Here is a 24,648-nt window from a genome sequence, read left to right on the forward strand (position 1 = left end):
CACGAGGATAATTGGTTCGAAGCATTGGAATAGCTAGTTTACTTAAAGAATCCCAGAAAGCCTATGGGGAAATGTCGGATAGATTTACTAATTCTGAAGCAAAGCCACGTAGGGATTTATAAACCATCAAGCCCTTTAATTGCTTTGTTAAGTTCTGCAATTTTTCATGAGAATATGTTCTCCACTCAAGTTGAGGACGTAATGCATCTACTCTTTATCTCTACATATCATTCAACAATGAGAGAAATTCTATCAATTATTCAAACTGCAAGAGGTTGGGCAATTGACAAGAGTTGAATTTCGCGTTAATTCTACAGCTGTTTTGTTCGTTAATTAATTTAATTCGTTAAGTCTTCAGTCTTTATAGCTAACTTTAAGTAAAATAGTATTAGAGGCAAATGTCGTAATGAAGAGCTCTCCGAAATTATGTATATCTGATGCTGTTGAAAGTCAGCATACTGACTTTTTAAGCGATTCCATAGCACTTTAGTTTTCCCAGTATGTGATATCCTTCCTCGGGAGAACCGGTTGTATCACTAAACCTTGTTTGTAAAACCGGCAGATGATTCTTATGCGTGAGAATACCACTAACCTCACGCCACACAGTCATTTTTGTTACAGTTACAAGGAAGCTGGGAGTCTGCGCATGATTGGTCATTCCGCATGCGCACTTACCACTGCCAGGTGATGCTCCGCCCCAATAATTCATCCGGATGGAGTCACGTGACACCCAGGCCGCGTTTGACATCCCAGAATTATGACACTCATACTTGATAAACTGTTCACAGTTTGTGGAGACTTTAGTGAGACTTTCCAGCTGAGACAGACTTGCTCCGGTGTAATGAATGTCTTGTACGTAATTTGTCATTTAAGCCAAGCCACGTTTTTTCTTCATCGTGACGACGTTGTACGTAAATATTTACTTCATTACTACTGATATCAACAAGAACGGAATCTTCTTGTCGACATTTATACAGTGCTGTGGTCCAGTTTGAACAGGCTTCACTTGTAAAGTAATAGTAGCCATTGAAGTAACTCCATCCAGGATCACAGATATCTACCAAAATTTAAGATCACAAGATGCAATCAACACAAACGCGATGTTTGACTCAACAAATAAAGAACAACTATAGCTAGTTACTTGCTACGAGATACCGTCTACGAAACACATACGAAAATTAAAGACTTAGGTGTTACCACAGACCCGTAAGGACCACATGGCTCACTGATATGGGATCGTGTTTTGTCTCGTACAATTCCTTGACACAGGCTCTAAATCCAGTTATGTTCATTTCCTGAAAAGATATAGTGAACTTCATGATACTGAGGAAGACAAGTTGAATATTTCTACTTATTCAGCTGTGAGATTTAAGGTCGCAATATTAACTGGTAAATGGTGAGGGTTTCGTGGTAAGAAAGAACTTTGCCCATATCACGAGTACACTCTGCAGAAATGAGCTTCTTTAAATTAAGACGTTGATAGTCATATTGATAAATACCAATTTTCGGCAATAGTAAACTATCTGAAATGATTAGATTTCGCTACCTGATCAAAGTGCTCTGTGAGCGAACTCGTGAATTGACAGATGACTTAAAAGATTTTTTGTATTATGTTTCATGTTACCTGGTTTAGGGAATTTTGTGGTTGATTGTCATATTTAGAGTACGAGCAGTAGTTCAGTGTTCGCTAATGTAGCAAAGAAACAAAGTAACGTTGGGATAAGAAGGCATTACAATTGAAATGATCACGCTGTTACATTTGACAAGGGTGGATGATGTCACGTGTTTTAAACATATATCATTTTTGTTTATGATTCAAAAGAAAAGGTTGGAAGTAAATGTGGGTGAAATATGAAATTCACTGTCTATCATTGTAAATATTGGAAAATCAGGGCAATACTGTCTTAATGAAAACATTAATGATTCCCTCTTTAATTTTCTTTTGGAAGGCACGGTAACGAATCCTGCGATCTGATTGGTTCTTTACTCGGTCAGTATTTTCCTATCTCTGCCCACGGGCCACAGTAACACTTTCGTGAGTCGCCAAGTACATCCCAACTTTCGTTGCCATTTTCATGAATATGTCTCGTTTTTCAGGCTGGGCAGTATTTTTAAGCAAACACGTCGGCCACTACCTCAAGCCGATAAATAACTTATGAATACTCTCTTTTCTCTATCTAAAATCACTTTGGTTGACAGAAAAATATTGGTTTCAGAATGAATTTGTATAAGCAATAGCGTCATTACGTTGGTTGACAAGCGACCTAAAAACCGTATGCAATTAATTTTAATCGTTCACAAAAAATACCTAGAAAGTTAAAACATGAGGTATTTGGTTACAGTTAAACTGAACGATGGAACTTTCATTCATTTAATATCAGAATTTTCTCAAACAATTTGTTCGTGGTGAAAGAGCGAGCGAAGTTTTAATTTCAGTTCTACAACAAATATACGCTCTCGGTGAGTCTTTCTAAGTCCGTTCAATTTGGACATTTGTACCGTAAATTGAACAGGAATTTATTGAGAAAAGGCAGCTTTAAATCCCCTTGTGTTTCGTTGGAGTGTGCCATTCGAATTTAGTTTATGTGGGAGAAAGACCAGATTTACACACGCCATTGCAGCAAACAAACGAGCAAACTCTGACAACTTAAAAATAAAAAAAATTAAGGCTACATTCACACGGTGCCGAACGAATTTTCCACCAGACATTCTGTTCACACGGAACCGTGCGAAAGTTTCCTTCTGTTCAGATGGAACTGATAACCGGATGAAGTTCGTGACACTTGTCAGTGGTTTTACCATCTCCTCATGCGCACAACGTTTCTTTAACCAAATGCAAAATGGCGTCCAGAAAGAGAAAAGCCAATTCGGATGGTAGCACGGATAACGAATATTTCACTTGGACGGATGAGGAGACAGCACTACTGCTTAATGTTGCTTTATTATATAAAAATGAGAAAACGTGCGAGGGGGAAGAATGGGAATCGATACGAACAAGGTATGAGGAATTACAAGAACTTTTCATTGAAAGATATCCAAACAACGATGAATTCGAAGTAGACCTAGCACAGTTTCCAAACTGTAAGGATACTAGCATATTCTCCAGAGAAAAGATAAACGCGAAGTTGAAGAGAACAAAGTTCGGTTATCGGAAAGCTGTAGATTCTGGAAGACGAAGCGGAGGTGGAAGAATGGTAACAATACTATTTGACAAATGCGCTGAACTATGGTCTGGATGTCCGGTTGTCGAAGCTATGGATAATGGTATTGAGACCGCAGAAGAGATGCCCGGTGATGATAATCCTGACGAAAGTGAATCGGAGCTACTACCTTTCGCAGCAAATGACCCTGCAAGGGAGGATAACACTGGTGTGACAACCTCGGATGAAAGTGCCAACGATGCAGTTGAAAAAACTGTTGATGCAAGAAGAAACTGGACATTCGAAAGTTTTCACGCCACTCATCCAACACGACAGTATTGTTGACAAAATTGTCCCACCAAAGTGATGTCCTGCCAGGTCTAATCCAGTGTTTTCGCTGCTTCGACGTCTTCGATTTACAGATAGATGAGCAACGATTAACTTGATTTTCTGACATAAACAAGATACCAACACAACGTCGCCTACGTGCGTGGTAAGCTCGGCATGTCCTACATATTTGTAAGATGATATTATGTACCAAAGCTGTAATATTACCGAGCACCGCAATCAATAAACCAACACGTTCCATCTTCGTATAAAATTGTAAACATATTATTTAACTTTGTTACCACGCATCCATGCAGCCGCGCCTTCGCCGTACAAAAATTCGGACGTGAAAGGTGTTCACACCGCGGCGGTCAAATAATTGACTGCACCGGCTAAAAATTCGTCCTCGATTTTGGAGTTCAAATTTTTGAACGCTTGAGCGTCCAAATTTTCGTACGTTTGGCGTGGTTCCATGTGAACGAAACGCCTAAACGCACAAATTTTCGGCCGGTCGAAAATTCGTTTAGCATCGTGTGAACGTAGCCTGAATTTACTCACTTTCCTCGCCGTTTACTTAATGAACAAAGGTAAATCTTCGCACATGAACGAATCGTCGATGAGAGTGAATAATACTCTCCGTTAAATCATTGACTGTTTTTGAAGAAAACATTGTCGTGACAGTCCTCGCCAAACTAGTTCCGTTGTTTTTCAAATCTTCTTACGCTTTTTTTTTCTTACGCGCTCTCTAATTGACAGGTGTCAGATTGTGACAGATACTTGTAAAAATAATGTTTCAAAGTTTGTTAAGAACCCATTTTATTCACCTTTATCGTTACGCAAATGTGAGGCATCTCTCTTTAATTTGCATCACCTCTATTTTAACTACCATTAAATGCCCAAAAATTGTTCAGTTTATATAGGATCTTGCCGTATTTACAGCCCTAAATCATTCGGGTTCTTTCAAAAAGAATTTCGTCAAGTTTAAAAAAAATAAATATGTTATTTACCGGCTAAGGGTCGGTCAGTATGGGGAAAAACTGTGACCGAGGTCTTGAAATGCTTGGTCACAGTTTTTCACCATACGGACCTCCCGGCCGGCAAATAACATATATTTATCAAATGAGACAAACGGGAAAGAGTTTTGAGTGATATAACTAAGCCCAGGCTGACACGGTCATAGTGGATTTCCGCCTGGGTAGATTTTGGTCACGTGCTACGCAACGTATAATCAAGAACAAGATAGAACTTCATTTCAGGCCTATTTATCAATTTTGTGGTGTATAACTTTCGTATTTTAGTATGTAATATTTATTTTGAATCTTCGAATTGTCTCGGAAAATTAAAAGAAAATTGTTCTTTAAAAATTCACTGAAAATCGGTAGCCAAAATTATTTGTTTAGGTGTTGTTTGATTTTCGTGTTAACCTGTAATTTCGTTAGTCGCCGGCACATTTTGTTGCTTCACACAGGAAAAACACACGATACGAAACGTAATGATCGATTTTGTCCCCAATCTCACGCCATAACAGAAAAAGCTTTTGAACACCTGTAAACTTCGAGCGCTTCGAAGTGATATTTTTAATGAATCTTCGCATTGTTTTCAAGTTCAAGGATTGTAAATTTCAATTTTATGAAAAACGCTGGTTGTTCTCTTATTTCAGTGTGAATCCTCGCACGCCTGCCAGTCGCTGGCGCCGCTTGTTGAAACTAAGACGAAAAAAAAATGAACTCTTTTAAGATTATCATTGGCTTCTTTTTCATCCAACAAAGGCAGCCACTTCGTTTGTTTATTACTCGCCAAATACTATCAAATGCACTCAAAAGCCTAAAATCGAAATAAAGTTTACAGGAATCGACCAATCGAGCGAGCGAGCGAGCGAGTGAGATTCCCCACATCGCATCTACAACTCGCTTTTGCGCATGCGCGCAATTCATAAGTTAAAAACTAACATGATACATATTAAATCGCAATTTTCTTCTGTGGGGAAGAAGAAAGCCTTCCAGACAACAAAGAATGTCTAAAATTTCGACCGATTTTTTGGATCAATCGTATATTCTTTCATGGAGATTCATCGTCAGAAACTCTTGTAATGTTAAAAAACTATCGAGTTTTGACAATTACGCGCTCTTGTTACGAGCGTGGGACAAAAATATTCCGAGTCCACATGAGTCTCAATTCCTCACAAAGATGCAGAGTTTTTTTCGTTAACCAATGCTCATGATAAAATGAAAAAACCTCTTTATCTTTACTTAGCAAGGGTTTGAATCAGAGCCGGTTACCACCGCCTAATGCCCGTTACCGCTATCCGTCTTTCGAAAAGGCTCTTCGGTTTGGGTTTCACCTTGCGACCCCTGTTCTAAGCACAGTCACCAATTGTATCATTAGCAGCCGCTTATAGAAAAGGTTATTGAAATCCCTGAAAATATGTGTTGTTACTCACCCGTTAGGACCCCATAGCTCACTGACACAGGACGGCATCCTGTCTCGTACAATTCCTTGACACGGGCTCTGAATCCGCTAGTATTCATGTTCTGAAATTTAGAGGGAAGTTTTAAAAATCGCTTAAAAGAGTTTTACTAAAAGCATTTGTGTTACTGTGGTATTGCATATACTCCCACCATTATGAATGCTGGACTCCTTAGCAGTCGTTCTATGAGAGGCTTACGTGCCATTGTGCTGTGATTGGCTGATATCAGAATCGTATATAAGCGTCATAACGTCGAGTGCCCAGCTTAAACTATGAAGAAATAAGACGAACTCGGGCCACAATTTCTCCCATCCCCCGATCTTATTAACATGGCCTATTTTGGATTTCTGGCTTAGTTGATATAAAAGGACTGAGAGTATTGCTGCTCACACTGAATGAAAAGTGATAAGAAATGAGATAATGAGGAAAATATTATATTAGGTCCGCCAAAACGACTTAGTTTTTGTTAGCGTGACCCAACAAGTAACAGTGGCTTACCAGGCACCCAGGAAAAGATAAGGTATTAGAACATTCAAAATGTCTTACAAGAATCTAGTAAAATTTAGAATTCAAATTAACAACAATTTCACTGTAAAATTCAAACGTGCCAAATTAAGAAGTCAACGAATACAACTAAGCTATGAAGACAAAAAAATCAATCTATAAAAGTCACACAAATGTAAGAGAAATATTTCACTCCGTGGTAACACTATGATGAATTTACAAATAATTTCCTTGTTGACTTTTTTCACCAATTATTATGACTGATTTAATCGCTGAAAATACCAAATACAAGTTACTTATCAAAACAGCAAACAAAAGGCCAGTCATTGAACAAACAGTGTTTTTCCCTGCTAAGTTTATATAAAACGCCACTTTCCACACTGCCTTCTATTTACCTTACATTGAGCGTGGTGATTTTCATTGATTGGAAGTTTTCCTCTTGGAAACTCGACAGACACATTTTCAGAAAGAAACGCCCACCAATCCTGTAATCAAGATGCCAAAGCTTTAGCTTAAATTTCCGTGAGAAGTTTTTTCATGTTTTTCATGCATATACTCAATCCAAATTTATTCCTTTCGGGGTGGGTGCGTGGGTGCGTGCGTGTATGTAATTGACAAGTATTTATGATTTCGTCAGTTTTAATTCCATACTTTGGTTACCCTTTTATTCTCTTAAACTTACCTTAATAATAAGGGTCGTTTCCTCTCAAAAATAAAAGCTTCAAGTCTCTGGTTGAGTTCAACCCCAAGTACTTCGTCAGAAACGCCAAGGTAAATTGCCATTGCATTGAAGCCTCCAAGTCTATTGAGGAGGGTGATAAATTTCTGAACGACGTTATCCACTGGTAACTTCACGGCCATTATCTATTAAGCTGAATGGTTCTCTCATCCTTCAAACAATGTCAAATCGTCGCCAATTACCACAAAAGGAGCCCAGTACTTGAAGTCACTAAACTTTTCTGATTCTTGTAGGACCTTTTGGGCAAGACTGAGAGATTCAGTTACACTATTGCCATTTACTAGATGTTGGTAAAACGATTTCATGAGTATCAAGGCGGCCTCGTCTTCGACATCCTTCAGGGCAACCAAAGTAGAAGAAGCACCAGATCCTAAAAAAGCTCGCGCAATTCCCACCACACCCTCAGCTTTAATTTCTCCTTGGCCGCTATGACAACAACTTAGTACAACTAGTCTAGCTCGAATATTTACTTGTAACACATCTTTCATTTTCAGGATGAAATCTTCATCAGTGACAACCTCACTTGCTCTCTCGGGATTAGGCGACAACACAATTTCACCAGTTTCAGGGCAACCATGAGTTGCAAAGTGTATCAGGGACACAGAGCCTAACCGTTTCAATACTTCGCATTTTGTTGCTTCTTTTCCAGTGAGAGGGTTCACTTTGAGAATTCTTCCAATGACTTCCACTTCTTCCTTGGCATATGGGAGGCTGTATAAACGCCTCCCCTCCCAATCAAAATCGGTCGATGGATCTCCAACAAGCAGTGCTCCTCTATCACTGTGGTAGTTTTCCCGACAATCCACAATCAACTTTAAACTGGTTAGGGATGGTGTTAGTCTAATTCTAAGATATTCGCCCAAGAATCTATCGCAGTGGTCTCGAAATGCTGCATAAGGAAGCAAGAACAGTGGACCATCGGGCACAATTAATATCTCTTTGCCTCTGATATATTCTTTGATAGGAGCAATAAGAAACTTGTAAAAAGTCCGCAAAAGTTCTTCATTCTTAACAGTTTCATGGTCTGAATAAAAACACCACACTTTACCGGCTCTTACTGTTTGTAAAAAATCTTTATCAACTTCAACTTGTTTAAATTCCACACTTCCCCCTTCTCCCAAAACCCAGATGTTAACATCGCTGTGGCCAATAGCTGTAAAAACTGTTGTTGTTGTTGTTGTTGTTGTTGTGTCGAGCCAAGTCTCGATAGACTTTTCAAGAGAAACCTCATTAAAAGAATAACGTAATTTCAAGAGATCTGCTAATGCTTGGGCTCGTCCTCGCTCTGCTGTAAAAAGAGCTTCCCTCACTTTTCCTAGTTTTAATTGCAATTTCCAAAAGGAAGTGTAGACTTGATTCTGAAGATCCCGCCAGGAAATTTTCCATTCATCTGTATGAAGAAGAAGTTCTCTCACGCTATCAAACAATCTCACACCGGATTCATAGCATCTTTCACTTTCGAGGAATTGTCCAAGATTAAGATAAGCATTTCCAAGGTTGGCGTATGCATGCCCTTCAGAAGGTCGGTCACCTACTTCTTTCGCAATTTTGAGCTGTTTTTTGTAGAAGGTTAAAGCTTTCTGAGGGTCACCGAGTACACCATGGGCATTGCCGAGATTTGCATAAGCACTACCCTCTCCCGCGATGTCTCCAACTTCAAGGACAAGAGAGAGATGCAGTTGGAAATACTCGACAGCCTTTTGATAATCACCGAGGGAGAAATATACATTTCCAATCTTAGCATATGCACTTCCTTCTCCAGCTTTGTCTCCCAATTTTTTGGCGATGCGTAGATGTAAGTTGTGATATTCTAGCGCTTTTAATGATGCACCAACAGAAAAAAAATAATTTCCAAGATTGGCATATGCACGTCCTTCTCCAGCTTTGTCTCCCACTTCTTTGGTGATACTTAGATGTCTTTCGTGATACTCTAGCGCTTTTTCTGATTCACCAAGACTAAAATAATCATTTCCAATATTGGCATACGCACGTCCTTCTCCAGCTTTGTCTCCCACTTCTTTGGCGATGCAAAGGTGTTTGTTGTGATACCCTAGCGCTCGTTCCAGATCACCAAGAGAAGAATAATTATTCCCAAGATTGGCATAGGCGCATCCTTCGGCTACTTTGTCTCCCACCTCCAAGGCAATACTAAGAACTACTTCCTGGTGAGATATAGCTTTTTTGAAATCGCCCAGGTTACTATATGCAACACCAAGATTGGCGTTTGCCTGACCTACTGCAGGTTTGTCTCCTAGTCCCTTAGCAATTTGCAAGTGTTTCTCGTGGTATTTTTTGGCCTCTTTGAATTCACCAAGAGAATCAAACACATTTCCAAGATTTGCATATGCTCCACCTTCTCCAGATCTATCCCCTATCTCTTTGGTAATTTCAAGATGCCGAGAGTGGTAATCTTTGGCTGCCATGTAATCTCCTAGCTTCTGAAAAGCAATACCCAGATTGGCATACGCACGTCCTTCTCCAGCTTTGTCTCCTACGGCCCTAGCAATGTTCCTATGTAGATTATGGTATTCTACGGCTCTTTCTAAGTCTCCGAGGGAACAGTAGGCATTACCTAAATTGCCGAAAGCGTGTCCTTCGCCAGCTTTATTGTCTAGTTCTTTAACAATTTTCAAGTGTAGCATATGATACTCCAAAGCTCTACTGAAGTCAGCCAGAGTGTAATAAACATTGCCTAGATTGGAATATGCACTAGCCTCTCCATGTCTATCTCCTACAAGCTTAGCAATCTCAAGCTGCTTTTTGTGAAGTTCTTTTGCGTCCTGAAATTTACCCAAATACAGATAGACAGTTCCCATATTGCCATAGGCGGTCCCTTCTCCTAATTTGTCTTCAATTTCCTTAGAGATGCGGAGATGTAGTTCGTGGTAGTCCATAGCTTTTTTATAATCACAAAGATAACAATACGAAAGGCCGAGATTGGAATAAGCGAGTCCTTTTCCAGCTTTGTCTCCGACTTTTTCAGCAATGTCCAGATGACGTTTGTGATACTCAATTGCTCTTTTAAAATCACCTAAGTTACGATAACCAACGCCCAAATTTCCACAAGCAACCCCTTCCCCAGCTCTGTCTCCTACTTCTTCCGAAATGCTACGATGTCGATGGTGATATTCCACCGCTTTCTTGAAGTCACAGAGAGCTAAATACACATTTCCCAGATTGGCATTTGCGCGTCCTTCACCAGCTCTGTTTCCCAATTCCACTGAAATTTTTAGATCATGTTGGTGGTATCCAATGGCCGTTTGATGATTACAGTCGGAGCTATGAGCGATGCCAAGATTAGCATATGCACCTCCCTCTCTATCTCTGTCACCCAGTTCCTTGGCAATAGAGAGTTGTTGCTCATGACATTTAATGGCCTTCGCAGAGTAACCTAATGATAAATATGCGCTGCCAAGCTTGCTGTAAGCATCACCTTCCCCAACTCTGTCTCCGACTTCTTTCGTAATATCTAAAGACCTCAGGTAACATTCACTCGCTTTTTCAAAATCACACCGAGATTTATATGCATCTCCGAGATTGAAACATGCTTCCACTTCTCCAGCTTTATCTCCAACTTCTATAGTGATGTCTAGGGCTAATTTGTGATAATGGAGAGCTTCTTCAAACTTGCCCGAATTGTGATAAGCGATTCCAAGGTTAGTGTACACACGGCCCTCCCCAGCTTTATCTTTCATTTCTTTAGTAACACTAAGATGACAGAGGTGATAATGTATGGACGATTCAAAATCATTGACCGAATTATAAGCAATTGCAAGATTGGAATAGGCTCGTCGTTCACCAGCTCTGTCTGACAACTCCCTGACGATTTTGAGATGTTGCTTGTGATGATTAATAGCTGCATCAATGTCACTTTGAAGCAGATATGCCTTACCAAGATTGGAATGCGCTCGTCCCTCTCTGGCTTTGTTTTTCAGTTCTCTTGCAATGTTTAACTGAAAGGATAGGCACTCGATAGCTTTCTCTGAGTCACCAAGAGATAAATAAGCATTGCCCAGATTCGCATATGCACGTGCCACTCCAGCTCTGTCACCCAATTTCTTGGCAATACCAAGTGAACATTTAAGGTACTTAACAGCTTTCCTAAAATCACCTTGATTAAAGCATACATTTGCACGATTGTTATAGTCACGACCAAGAAGTCTGTCCTGTTCTCTGCTGTCTTTTTCCATATGTTGCACCTGTATTTGTAAGAAATACTATTTTAATGTGCAGTACTGATATATTGAAAAGAATAAAGGGACAATAAAGGTGAATAGTCACAATATATCTGCGACAAGAGTTAACTTTTTTTCAGAGTCATATTCGGTTATTGGATCAGATTCTCAGTGAACTGACTGCTCGGTAATGGGTCTTCACCATACGGCTCAGTTGGGACGCCAGGAGCCGAAAAAAAGGACAACAAAAGTCACATTTGTCTTCCCTTGTGGCCCGATTGGTTACCCGAACAGGCAAGATGGGCCATCTTGCCCGCTCGGGTGAGCAGTCAGAACGCAAGAAGAAAATTACTTGGAGCGAACTTACAAAAAAGTTCGTAATCTTTGGAAAGTGTCGGCGATGGAGTCGCTAAAAGCGCTAGAAGATAGTAAAAAACAAGACGCTGTTGAAAGCGTTAACTCGGACCTGCTTAAGGAGTATAGAAGGAATAAGGAGTGAGTTTTTTCTTGGTAGCATGCGTGTAGGCTAATCAGAGTGAACAAAGTACAACAAAGTTACCGAAACTACAGATCACAAAGTTTAATGGGACGTATGAAGCATGGCTGCCGTTCCGGAACAAATTTCAAGCTGAAATTGATAAAGCAAACCTTACATCTGTGACCAAGTTTGCATACCTACAAGAGCTGGTAGATCCAAAGGATCGAGTGAAAATAGACGAACTGCCTTTCACAACAGAGGTCTACAAGAGGGATCGTAAATGCGTACGCCCAGAACATCGCGAATTTGCCTGTCATTACAGGAACACAACCTGCGCCGATCCACGAATTTTATAAGAAGCTTGTGTAAATGTGTAATCTTTGGAGACACTGGGCAAATTGAAAGACGTGACTGGAAATGTAAGGAGTGCGCTCGACAAACTAAAGTGTTTAAAAGCAGATCTGGTAAGAGGGAAAATAGACTGGCAGGACTGAGACTTCCCACGGATGATAAAAGCTTTGAAAAGTTGGAAGGAAATCAACCCCATTGTGAGCGGCACGGATAATGCAGGGAAGCAAGGTGCTAAATTCCGCGATCGCGAAAACATTTCATGTAAACGAAACAACGCCAACACAAAGAGGGTGTGTCTACTGTGACGCAACTGACCACAGAACTGTAAACTGTAACAAGTCTGTAACAGTTGGAGACCGCAGGAAGCAACTAGGTCTGAAACAACCGTGTTTTAATTGTACAGGAAGTCGACACCTCGCTGCTGAGTGCAAATGCCGTTCTGGCATGCCAGATCTGCAGCTGAAGACATCATACATCGATCTGTGACAAACCTACATCGCGAGACCAGCTGATGACCACAACGAGCGTAGAGAGAAAAGGAGTGGTGTATCCTGTGGTTACAGTTGACGTGAATGGTGTTAAGTGCCGAGCATTGTTGGATACGGGAGCCGGAAGTTCCTACGCTTCATTAACGCTTCTGGACTGTTTACATCTGCGTCCTATCCGTCAACAATTCAAGCACATTGAAATGATGTTTGGTACTTCAAAGAAAGCGATAGACATCTATGGTCTACAAATTCGAAACGTAAATAGCAAATTCATCTTAGAAGCCGAAGTAAACAAAGTAGACCGCAAAGAGTTGTTGACATTGAAAAACCCAAAATGCACAGAAATCGTAGCTCAGTTTTCTCATTTGAAGGGCGTAACCGCAAATGATAACGACGAGAAAGCGATATTGCCCGTTCATCTGATCCTTGGAACAAACGAGTACGCTAAGATCAAAACAGGGGCAAGACCAAGAGTTGGGCGCTCGGGAGAACCAGTAGCAAAATATACGAAGTTCGGCTGGACGATCTTGTCATCTGGAACGGAGTTGGATCTCAACAAAATGTTCTTAACGCAGACCTCCGCAATCGATTACGAAGAATTGTGAAAGTTAGACGTCTTGGGGCTAAAGGACAATCTAAGTGGAGACCAAGAAACCGTTTACGAAGAGTTCAAAGAGCAACTAACCGAGAATTCAGAAGGCTGGTACGAGACGAGCTTGCCCTGGAAAGGGAATCATCCCCCCTAATGAACAATCACACTGGAAGTTTAAAACGTCTCAAAATCTTATGCGGTAGTTAGAGATGCAAGGCGAGCTGGAGAGTTACAACGACATTCTCCAATCTCAACTGAGTTAAGGAATCGTAGAACGCGCTGACGAGGAGGTCAAAGACGGAAGAGAATTCTACATTCCTCATAAAGCGGTCGTGGGCGAGAACGCAGAATCTACAAAGATACGCATTGTTTATGATGCTTCTGCAAGAGCAAATACAAGTGTACCCTCAATCAACGAGTGTCTAGAAATCGGCCCTCCACTACAGAACCAGCTTTGGAACGTGCTAGTACGAAATAGGTTTTATCCCGTGGCAATAGCTGGCGATTTGAAACAAGCGTTTTTGCAAATTCGCGTCCGAAGAGAAGACTGAGATGCCTTACGCTTTTATTGGATAAAGGATCTGGCAAGCCAACAGGTAGAAACCTTGCGATTCACCCGAGTACTCTTTGGTTTGGCACCGTCTTCAATCCTCTTGGCCGCAGTTATCAAAGAACATCTACAGAGATACAAAATAGTGAACCCGGAACTAGTGGAGGAGAGAGAGCGCAGTATGTACGTAGATGATTTAATCAGTGGCGGGGAGACAACAAACAAGCGTTAGAAATCAAGATGACAGCCACAACAATCTTTTATGAGGCGACTTTCAAGCTGCACAAGTGGCATTCCAACAATCGGGAGTTAGAAGTTGAAACTGTGACTTCAGATGAAGAAAGTCAGAGTTACGCCAAACAGCAACTGAGAACAAGAAAAGGCGAATCAAAACTGCTGGGAGTCCCTTGGGACAAAGAAAAGGACGAAATTCAAATCAGCTTCCCGATTTCAACCGCTGAGCCGACAAAAAGGGGCATCCTGGGAAAAGTCGCAAAATCTACGATCCACTCGGTCTGGCTTCACCCGTGACCCTCTCTGGAAAAATGCTCTACAGAGATGCCTGCGACACGAAGATCGCGTGGGATAGCCCCCTACCAAGTGACTTACAAGCCAAATGGAAGAAATGGGAGCAAGGACTTCCAGAGCACGTGAACGCATCAAGAAATGTCGCGAAGCATGTAGGGAAGATTTTCTAAATCGACTTACACACATTCGGGGACGCAAGCGAGAAAGGAGTTTCAGCCGCGGTTTATGCAGTGGTGGAGCAACCATCAGGCACGAATCAAGGCCTTGTGACGCGAAGAAAGGACTCACGATTCCCCGATTAGAACTAGTGGCTGGAAATATGGCTGCAAGCCTAGTACAAAATGTGAAAGAAGTTTTGTAGGGTTTTCCCGTAATAAGTGTTTATGGTTGCTTGGATAGCACAGTAGCACTGCACTGGATCCGTGGAAATGGCGAATACAAACAGTTCGTGGGAAATCAAGTGAGGAAGATCCAGGAAAAACAAATCGACTGGAGGCATGTACCAACATAGGAGAATCTAGCGGACGAGGGGAGTCGGGGAGGAGATGTTAGTAGATTGAAAGCTCTTTGGTGGCAGGGACCACGCTGTTTAGCAAAACCAAAGGACTGGCCGCCAGACCTTGTAACGTCATCTACTCAAAAATCAAAAGCGGAAGAAGTGAAACAAACGCGCGAGTTGGAAGTACTACCAAACCTGGCGACCAGTGAATTCCTCAGAAGTTTAAAACGGCTCATTACGCGCCGTGGGCGTCGGGAGAAGATATATTTCGACAATGGAAAAACCTTTGTTGGCGCCGAGAAGTGGCTCAAACAAGTTATGCGTGACGAGAAGACACAAGACTACCTAGCACATGAGAACATCAAGTGGCAATTCAACCTTAGCAGAGCCGCTCGGTGGAGAGGACAGTTTGAGCGCCTCATCGGACTGGTCAACGCAGCTTTAAACAAGACTATCGGATGCGGAATGTTGACCTGGACAGAGCTGTGTGAAGTGGTACTGGATGTGGAGATCGCTTTGAATAATCGCCCTTTATGTTACGTCGAAGACGACATACAGTTACCCGTGCTTACCCCTAACTCATTGCCATTTCTTCGATCAAACCAGCTACCAGAACTGGAACCACACCATCTAAGAGAATTTGATCTACGCAGAAGAGCTAAGTGTCTGCGAAGGTGCAAGCACACTTTGTGGACCAGGTGGACTACCGAATATTTTTAAGAGAACGACACCGGATGAAACACAAGGGTCAAACCACGCCCTTCGCCAAAGGAGAGGTGTTCATCATCAAGGGCGAGGAACGAAATCGTAATAAATGGAAAATTGGAATCGTGGAAGATCTGATTTCGGGACGAGACGGAATCGTTCGAGCTGCCAAACTTCGAGCGGGGAAAGGAACACTCGAAGGGGCGGTAGGACACCTTTACCCACTGGAGTTGTCCTGCGATCGGGAGAATGTACAGGTTCCTCAGCAACTCAACCGCGAAGCCTCGACATTCAGGCCCAGGAGGGATGCAGCAGTGGCCACTCGTTATTGAATTCAAGACGCGAACATTAATGCTAATTAGAGATATTTAGGAACACTGAACTGATATACTGGACTAACTTTCCGTTTCGTTCATTGAATTTCAAATTTTATCGAGTGTGCCATTCTAGTGCTTTTTCTCCGTTGGAAAAACAACAGGGGAATGTGTGAGAGATTATTCAGCGTTTATTGATTTCCGGTTGATTTTTTGCGATAAGTGACAGGTGATTGAACAATAGGATCATATTATATATCTAAAATGAGAGAGACCAGAGCGTGAAATGAGAACGGTGAGAGAGAAAGGGAAATCAAGTTAATTTTAAAAATAAAACGTGAAGTTTCGGAACATAGCAGATTCTTTAGTCTTATTTCCGACACCAGGAAATACTATAGCCTTTAAAACTATGAAGCGAGACTTGGAGAAATTTCTCAAACGACGGGAAACGCAGAACTTAAGAACAAATATGCACTTTTGTGAAAAGAGACATAAGAAAGGAACAAACATATGCAATATGTACTTTAACTAATTGCATCACCTTGCGCACCGGTGTTACAATTAGAAAGGCTACGGGTGATAGCACGGGTGATACGGCTTACACTAAGGGTGATAGCAGAATTATTGGCCTCTCCTCCCGTGATTTTTTAGCAGCTGATGTTTGGTACCACGGGCAGAGGTGTCTACTAATGAAAAACAACATGGGGAAGACGTCTAACACGTGACAAGTCGCTACTTCACTTTGTGAGGCGTTGCAATACAAGTTTTTAAATCGCTTGAGTCGACGGAGTCGTTTAGAAGTCGCGTCGCGAACGACCAGTTCGTTAATCGTTTAGGTGGTTTCGCTACCGTTTCAGGTCAATTGGCTGACTTATCATAGGTTATTTCGCTAACGTCACAGGCAATTTCACAGACGTTTCTTTCTGGTTTTGTTTTCATTGAATTAGCGACGATTGAAATGTTGTACCGTACAAAATCGTTTAAACTCAAATAATTTTGAACTCTGCAGTTTAAAAACTCATCTAAAAGAAACATTTATTATTTTCATACATAGAGTGCCCTTAAAGAACGGTTAACGCGCCTGCAAAGAATAGTGTTTGGCAGTTTGTTTGTTTCCTGTCAATTCTGTAGGAAAAATGACGTCATTTGATCACGTGATGATACCTTTCAGCCACTCATTAGGCACTGCTATCATACACAATATTAAACTAGAGTAATTGCAGTTTTCAGAAAAATGGTAGCATTACTCCCCTCGAATGGTACCGAGAGGTCATTTTCGGGGGGGCCTGGCCAATGGACTATAACCGGTAGTAGTTAAATGAAAAGAAAAAATAACAACTGATAACTAGTAACTTTTCCAAAAAGCAACAAAGTTATTTTGGAATATCAATTTAAGAAAAAATATGAAATAAGTGAAACACTGCAGTTGTACAGGCGCCTTAATTGGTCAAAACCTATCCACTATTGCACCAGTAAACCCATAGAAAATTGAAACATTTTAAGTTTATTTCATAAAAGGAATAGACCGCATATCCTATCGCTTTACCGAAGCAATAACTTAGGATAGTGGGAGAACACTCGAAAATTTTAAAATCACTCCGGCTCATTATTTACGAACTTTTCTCGACTTCTCCAAACATTCCAAGTGAGTCATTGCGCCTGTAAACTGATAGAAAGCGCGGGCTATTGTCCATATATCCCCTAACAGACGTGCTTACCTTTTTCGTACTCTCCACGTCTGCAGCTGAGACACTCTCTGTAATATTCTTGATTTTCAAAGTCTTCTTTTCCTGATCAGACAAGCCAAGTTAAGGTACGTAACGCTTCATGATTGTTGAGTGACCGTAAAGCAAAACATTAAACTTGTGAATATTCACATGGCAAATACACAATAATGTCCATGGCTCATTTTCCTCATCAAAATCGCGACAATCAGCTAAGACAAGTGATTTTTCATTTCCTTCATTCCCTTTCATTCATTCAAGGTCATCCATGTTTGGTACAACACGACCCTTCATTTTGAAAGTTAAAGCGCCCGTTGTGCTCTTTGATTGTGGTTAGATAAGTTTTTAGAATTTAAAGTTGATTATTTCTGTTGGTGTCATCAAGAGCAAGCCTCATGAAGATTACATATTTTTCGGTCACTTAGAGCGCTGTTTCTCTTAAGATTGGCTACGGATAAGTGCAAATGTCTCTAAAACGATGTTCAATCTGATTTACTGATTTCCCGCAAAGGGTTTTTCCCATGAAGTGCAAGTGAAAATTACTTCCGTTCATTCATTTACTTATAGCATATTATTGATCTTTACACAGCACTCTCACCATTTTAATGAGCCACGATTACGTGTAGTAGTCCTCATCTACAAGATATCACATTAACATACAATACCTGCGATTGTTATTCAAGTTGCGTGGTACTTTTCCCTTACAGGCGAGGGAAAACATGCGCCATGAGCAAAATGTCACTTGAATTACAAGTTCAGCCATCGAATGAAGTGCATTTATTACCGTGTTTCACGACGATGAGTAACTACACTTTTTGAAAACTATTGAAGTTTGATTCCTGTGATACCATAAGTCACATTGACTACAGCTAATTTCATGAAAAGGATACTTTCAATCCCTCAGTATTCTGTTTAATCTCTTTTCCACGAAGATCACTCTCGTTACAGGCTCTTACTTCTATGGAGACGTTGAACCAAAAACTTGTCAGAATGCGTTGCATTGTAATTAAATAAAGTTGTACATGTAAGAAACGTAGGAAAAATTTACAAATCATTCAATTACCCCATTTATTTAACATTTAAAGCGTGCTGCATTCAGTCTCTCGTCTTTACCGAAGCCTCTAAGGCCAACTTTTACCCAAGTAACAAGATACTTTGTCTGCTCCAAAATGAAATTTCAGAATTTGCACAGAGAATAACTTTCTTCATGAGTCCCCCCTCGTCCATAATTAATTACCTATTCGCTACAGTATTTTGTTTTTCAAGCGATGACTGACACCAGTGTTGAGGTAGTCTAGTGGAGAGTGTCTCTGCGAATTGAGAGAAATTGGACACATCCTCTTCTCAAACTCATTAATAATGCATGAGGTAATAAACCAATTGTGTGGCCTCATTTGGGTCACATGGATGCCCCTTGATACCCGGTAAAAAACAGATGCAAACACGCGTGATTAGATATCCAAACACACGTCTTCGAATATCCAAACGCGTGTGTTTGGAAATCAATTTCCAAAAGAATGCAGTACTTGAACAAATGTTTAGTAACTTCCAGGATTACAGTAATCATTATTTGCAGTTAAGTACTCTTAGGCCTTGAACGTTCGAGCAAAGAAACTTCCTCTTTGCAACTTTTCGGCGGTCGAAACCGAGAAGACCTTTCCGTAGCTTCCTCTTCCATTTCTCAAAATTACAAATGAAGACAACAATACAAAGTGTGACTGCTTTTAATTAAAAAGCCTAAGTTGTGAAAAACACAACACCTTCCATGACACTGACTAACGACCATGCACACGCGATAATGAAACAAAAGAAAACAAAAACTGAATATTTACGTGGTCTTTCTGTTTTTGTGTTTATTGTTCATAAAATAAGCCCTTTTGAGAAGTCAATTCATAAACTCGAACTTCGTGTTTCATCAGGATTTCCGAACACTCGAAAACAATAAAAGCACTCGGCCTTCGGCCTCGTGCTTTCCTCAGTTTTCTCGTGTTTGAGACCCTGATGAAACACTCGCCCTCGTTTCTAAAATATTATTTCCAAAACTGCTTGAAAAGTAAGATCCCCCAAATCCGCCTCAAAATAATAAAACAAAGTCATTCCGCATGGCCATTAGAAGGGCCTTAAGTTTCTTTTCATAAATAATTCAAGGTGATTCCTCAAAAAAAAAATGTTATCAAACAACTTTTTTTAACTTCCCTGGGTTCCCTTCCAATGTCTGTTTCGAAAAATACAATAAAAAAAGATAGATCACAGTGCTTGTCTAAGAGAGATCTTACGCCAAACTTACCCCATTTATGCCTGTGCTAGCAAGAATCACGCACGTCAATATAGCGGTTCACATACATTTTGCGGAAGCCGGAAGTTTAGCCGGAAGCAAGGATTTTAAAAGTAAGACTTGAAACGCAATGTTAAACGACATCGACTCAAAACGTTCCTCGGGTCATTGATTTCATTTGGTCATAATTTGCACATTCGAGTAACGGATTTTGTGGTCGCTATTAGTTACATCTGTATAATTTTTTCCCTTCTAAGATTTTTTTTGCAAATTTCTCCAATTTGAAGGCGATAGTTGGTGAAGCAAAATTTCGCAATAAAAAATGTAGGTCACCATGCTCATTCAAGAGCAAAAGACCACCGCACCGCTTTTCTCAGTGGTGATTGATTGAAAAACAGTACCATGTTCTCGGAATGCATGCGTGCTTATTCGCCTGATAATGTGATTTTTATGCGCAGTACATGATGCGTAGAGCAACACTAAGGAATCACCTTAATCGTGATCAGTTTGTTCAAAAAATTACGCAATAAATCGACCTCATTAAGACTTTCTTGCGATGAGAAAAGTACCTGCACAGCTGTAATATAGTAATGCTTATACAATAATGTTTATTAGTGGTGGAATAATTGGTTTAGATAATAATTATAGATTAAATATCTTTGTACCAAAGTCTACCTCAATGTGGAGAATCCTGTTATCAATTTTACTGCAGCTCATCTCTAAAATTTTTCACCCGCAAAATACCCCCTTCTTCAGAGGTAAAGTAATAGAGTTAGATCAAACCACTGAAGTTGGAGGCTAGGGACTTAGGCAGCAAACTTGTTCAATGCTTCCTTGCACTAAAACCAGCCACTAAAAAAATGTTTCATCTACGAAACATCTAAGAAACTCTTCAAGTTAACATACGGTGAATGAACCTTTTTCCATTTCTCCAGCTTAGAACTATAATTAAGGATAAATCGCTCTCGTGAGTCATGGAAAAAAGGTCAAACCTGTAGTTGCTTCTCTGAGTTTGTAAGCTTCTGACCTCAGTTTTCAAATTTAGTCACACGTTCATTTTGGGCCACATAGGAATTGTTACGTTTGTGAACTTTATAATTCATCACTTCTTATGTCTGTGAAGAAACGGAAGACGAATCTCAGAACTCGACACTGCGAACATTTATGTTATTTTATTAATTAATTCAACATTTAACATTTATTAACATTTTTTTATTAGAACCTAGCTTAGACCGAACACTGCTTATCTTATCAAAGGGCGTGTTTATTGACACACGCATAGCTTTCATATACCAGAATTGAGTTTAAGCCTTCGAGAGAAGTTGTTTTCCACGAGAACGGATAGTTCTTTTTGACGAGTTAGAACCTTAAAATCTTATGTATCTAATTATCGGAGGATACAGCCAATAAAAACCTTAACACGGTCCTCCAAGCCGGATTTGGAAATGGCTTCAAAAAAGGAAACAGAAGCGGCCAGGGCATCGCCTCTACGCCACCAAGTTGAAGCGTGATGCAGATCAAATCATCAAGGATTTTGATTCTTCGAATCAAATCAGGTTCAGCGGGAGAATTTTGGAGCTTATCGTGGAGATCGAAAACGTGTTGTCGCTCCAGGAAAGTTAGAGCAAGAGTGGGAATGGATCACTCACCCAAAGCCCGACGATGGCAAGCGCTGGCGGCGCAAACAAACATGCGAAACTTTCCCGACTGAGTTTGAAATATTTTTCTGGAGAGCCAAGCCGGTGGTTGACATTTTGGGATAGTTTTAGGAGCGCCGTTCACGAAACACCAGATTTGCACAACACCGATGAGTTCAAGTACTTGAAAAGCCTTCCTAAGGTATCTGCAGCAGCGACAATCGCCGGTCTACCTTTAACAGATGGCAACTACAACTCAGCGGTCGGGCTTCTAACAAATCGGTTTGGAAACAAACAAGTGATCATAAGTAGTCGCATGGATGCACTTCTCAAGCTGCCCTTCTTAGGATCCACCGCAGACGATCGGAAATGACGACAAACGTATGACGAAATTGAAGCGCACGTAGGAGGTCTACATGCGTTAAAAGTGCCCATGGAATCCTACGGAAGCTTTTTGGTACCAGTGTTCATGACGAGAATTCCCGAAGATATTCGCCCGTTAGTGGGCCGTGAAATGAAAGAAGGAGAATGGAACCTCAATGAAATCTTACGAATTGTGCGCAGTGAATTAAAAACAGGGAAAGATGTGGAGGAAATCAAGCCCTTACCGCAAAAGAGAATTTTTTACCGTCCAGAAAATCGAAGGAATTCGAAACCGCCGAAATCAGACCTTCCAAGCAAATTGGCATTATTCTCAGGAAATGAGCCGGCAAGTACACCAAGTTGTACATTTTGCAAACAGCGACACCCCACAGCAAGTTGTCACGTCGTGACAAACCGGGCGGGAAGGAGAGAATGCTTGAAAAAGCAAGGTCGATGTTATATTAGTCTCAGAAAAGCCACTTTGCTAAAGATTGCCCATCGAAAATGACCTGCTTTTAATGCTTTGGGAGACATCACGTTCGCCTGTGCGAAAGGGATTGACAAGAACGAAATCAAACAAACAGTAATGCCATCGACCCCACACGAGGTGAGATACCTGAAAACACACGATCTTATCAACTTTTGCAGACAACAGATTCGATCTTTTTCCAAACTGCTCAAGCATTAATTGGAAATAGAGAAACAAACGGGGATGGAATGAGAGCAAGAGTGATTTTCGATTCTGGGAGCCAAAAGAGCTACATTACTCAGCGCGCACGTGACCAACTAAATCTGCCCACAATGAGCACAGATTCGCTCCTGATAAAAACATTTGGAACCAACGTCACCGACCAACTGAGTGCGATAAGGTTAAAGTTGTCATTAAAAATGTCAACAAGAAGTCAGCGCGAGAAATCGAAGCCTTTGTTGTGCCTATTATTTGTGCACCGATCGGAAACCAAAAGATAAATTCTGCTAAAGCACACTTAAAACAACTCGCAGAAATTGAATTGGCAGACTGTAACCAAGGAAACGGAGATCTGCCTATTGACGTCTAAATTGGAGTCGATTTCATGTGGTCGTTTTTCACTGGAGGGACGAGACGGGGAGAGAACAGCCAAGGACCGGTGGCAAGTTGTACCCTTGGATGGGTACTATCGGGCCCAGTTCCGAGCAAGAAGAGAAGCACGCAGCTTTCAAGCGCCAATTTCGTTTCCGCACACGTGCTGAAGGTTTCCTGTCCACCGAAAGACGAAAGTTCCACAGACGAGCTTCTCCAGCGGTTATAGGACCTGGATTCAATCGGAATTAGAGAAAAAGCGACGGTCCATGAGACGCTTCTGGAGAACATTTCCTATGAAAACGGTCGATATTGCGTGAAACTTCCCTTAAAGGAAAATCGAGACCTGCTGCCTAATAACTACGATTTAAGCCTTGCAAGGTTGAACTCCGTGGTGCGACGTCTAAGAAAAGAGCCATCTATCATAAAAGAGTACGACCAGACCTTTCGAGATCAACTGCACAATGGAATCATTGAACGTGTGTAAGAAACTGAAGAACAGTTGTTGGATCAAACTCACTATTTGCCCCATCAAGCCGTCATTAGAAGCGACGCCTTAACCACTAAGTTGAGAGTGGTGTTTGACGAAAGTGCCAAAGTGAAACCAAACTGCCCTTCCTTGAATGACTGCACTTTCACTGGTCCGCCACTGACTCCGAGTAGCAGACATCTTGATGCGTTTCCGAGCTCACAAAGTGGGATTAGTCGCCGATATCGAGAACGCCTTTCTCAATATCGCGGTAGATGAACAACAGAGATATCTGATGCGATTTTTATGGATTAATGACGTCAGAAAGGACGACCCAAACATCGAGATCTATCCTTTCTTCCGAGTTATCTTCGGTATGAACTGTTCTCAATTCCTCTTGAACGCGACGCTGCGGCACCACGTTACTGAATACTATGAAAGTTACCCAGCCTTAGCTGAATATATTCTATCAGCCCTGTAAGTGGACGATTTGACAATTAGTGGTGAAGATGATGAAGAAACATACTCCCGAATTCTTGCTTCACAACCGGGCGGTTCAACCTGCGTAAATGGACATCAAACCGAAAAATAGTCATTGAGAAGATGATAAGTGACCGAATGGGAAAGGAGAATCATGGGAAACAAGAATCTCCTCAAGACGAAGACCAGTCTTATGTAAAGATCACCGTTGGTGGTCTGAAAGAAATCGATCCCACAAAAGAACACAAGGTCCTCGGAACTAATTGGAACCTGGGAGAAGACACCATTGTTATGAAGCTAAATGAGATCGTCGAATTCGCCAGAAACCTGGAACCCACAAAGCGAAACGTTCTTCGAACTGCAGGAAAACTATTTGATCCTCTAGGACGGATCTCACCAGTGATGGTGGTACTAAGGATGCTGTTGCAAGAACTTTGCTTAAACAAGTTTGAGTGGGACGGACTTATCTCTCAACCTGGAAGGAACCGTCCACAGAAGTGGCTGGCTGACCTGGAAAGGGTTGGGGAAATGAGCGAGAACCGTTATTACTTCCCGGAAGAAGAAAGGAGGGTGAAATCTGCGATTCTACACGGTTTTGGTGATGCATCGAAGGGGAGCGTACTGCGCAGTTGTCTACTTGTGTATTATAATAAAGTTCGGATATAACGCGCGCTGTCATTGGTTAAAAGAGCGTGCTCTATGAGAGTATAGAGCATAGAACTGACCTAAAGCTGTCACGCCATCTGCCAAATTGTACTAATTTACGTTATTAAAATGTGAGCA

At 41.1% G+C, this 24,648-nt stretch overlaps 1 protein-coding gene and 1 pseudogene across 4 annotated transcripts in view; one reads left to right on the forward strand and one right to left on the reverse strand.

The window, feature by feature from the left end:
* LOC136279641 (oxidative stress-induced growth inhibitor 1-like) overlaps window positions 1-297 on the forward strand; it is a 4,936-nt pseudogene extending 4,639 nt beyond the window's left edge.
* LOC136279821 (tetratricopeptide repeat protein 28-like) overlaps window positions 7-24,648 on the reverse strand; it is a 38,246-nt gene continuing 13,604 nt past the window's right edge. Inside the window, exons 4-10 of one of the 4 annotated variants that reach the window (XM_066164126.1) lie at window positions 18,472-18,539; window positions 17,576-17,647; window positions 7,121-11,376; window positions 6,839-6,923; window positions 5,908-5,998; window positions 1,205-1,295; window positions 7-1,057 (exon numbers count right to left, since the gene is read on the reverse strand). In XM_066164126.1, coding sequence (XP_066020223.1) covers window positions 7,324-11,376; window positions 17,576-17,647; window positions 18,472-18,539 — 4,193 coding nt within the window. In that variant the 3' untranslated portion in view covers window positions 7-1,057; window positions 1,205-1,295; window positions 5,908-5,998; window positions 6,839-6,923; window positions 7,121-7,323. Of the gene's footprint in view, window positions 1,058-1,197; window positions 1,296-5,907; window positions 5,999-6,833; window positions 6,924-7,120; window positions 11,377-17,575; window positions 17,648-18,471; window positions 18,540-24,648 lie in introns of all 4 variants that reach the window. The other 3 variants (XM_066164124.1, XM_066164125.1, XM_066164127.1) reach the window with 3 other exon arrangements.

Source organism: Pocillopora verrucosa, chromosome 3 (genome assembly GCF_036669915.1).
Source record: "Pocillopora verrucosa isolate sample1 chromosome 3, ASM3666991v2, whole genome shotgun sequence".
NCBI lineage: Eukaryota > Metazoa > Cnidaria > Anthozoa > Scleractinia > Pocilloporidae > Pocillopora > Pocillopora verrucosa.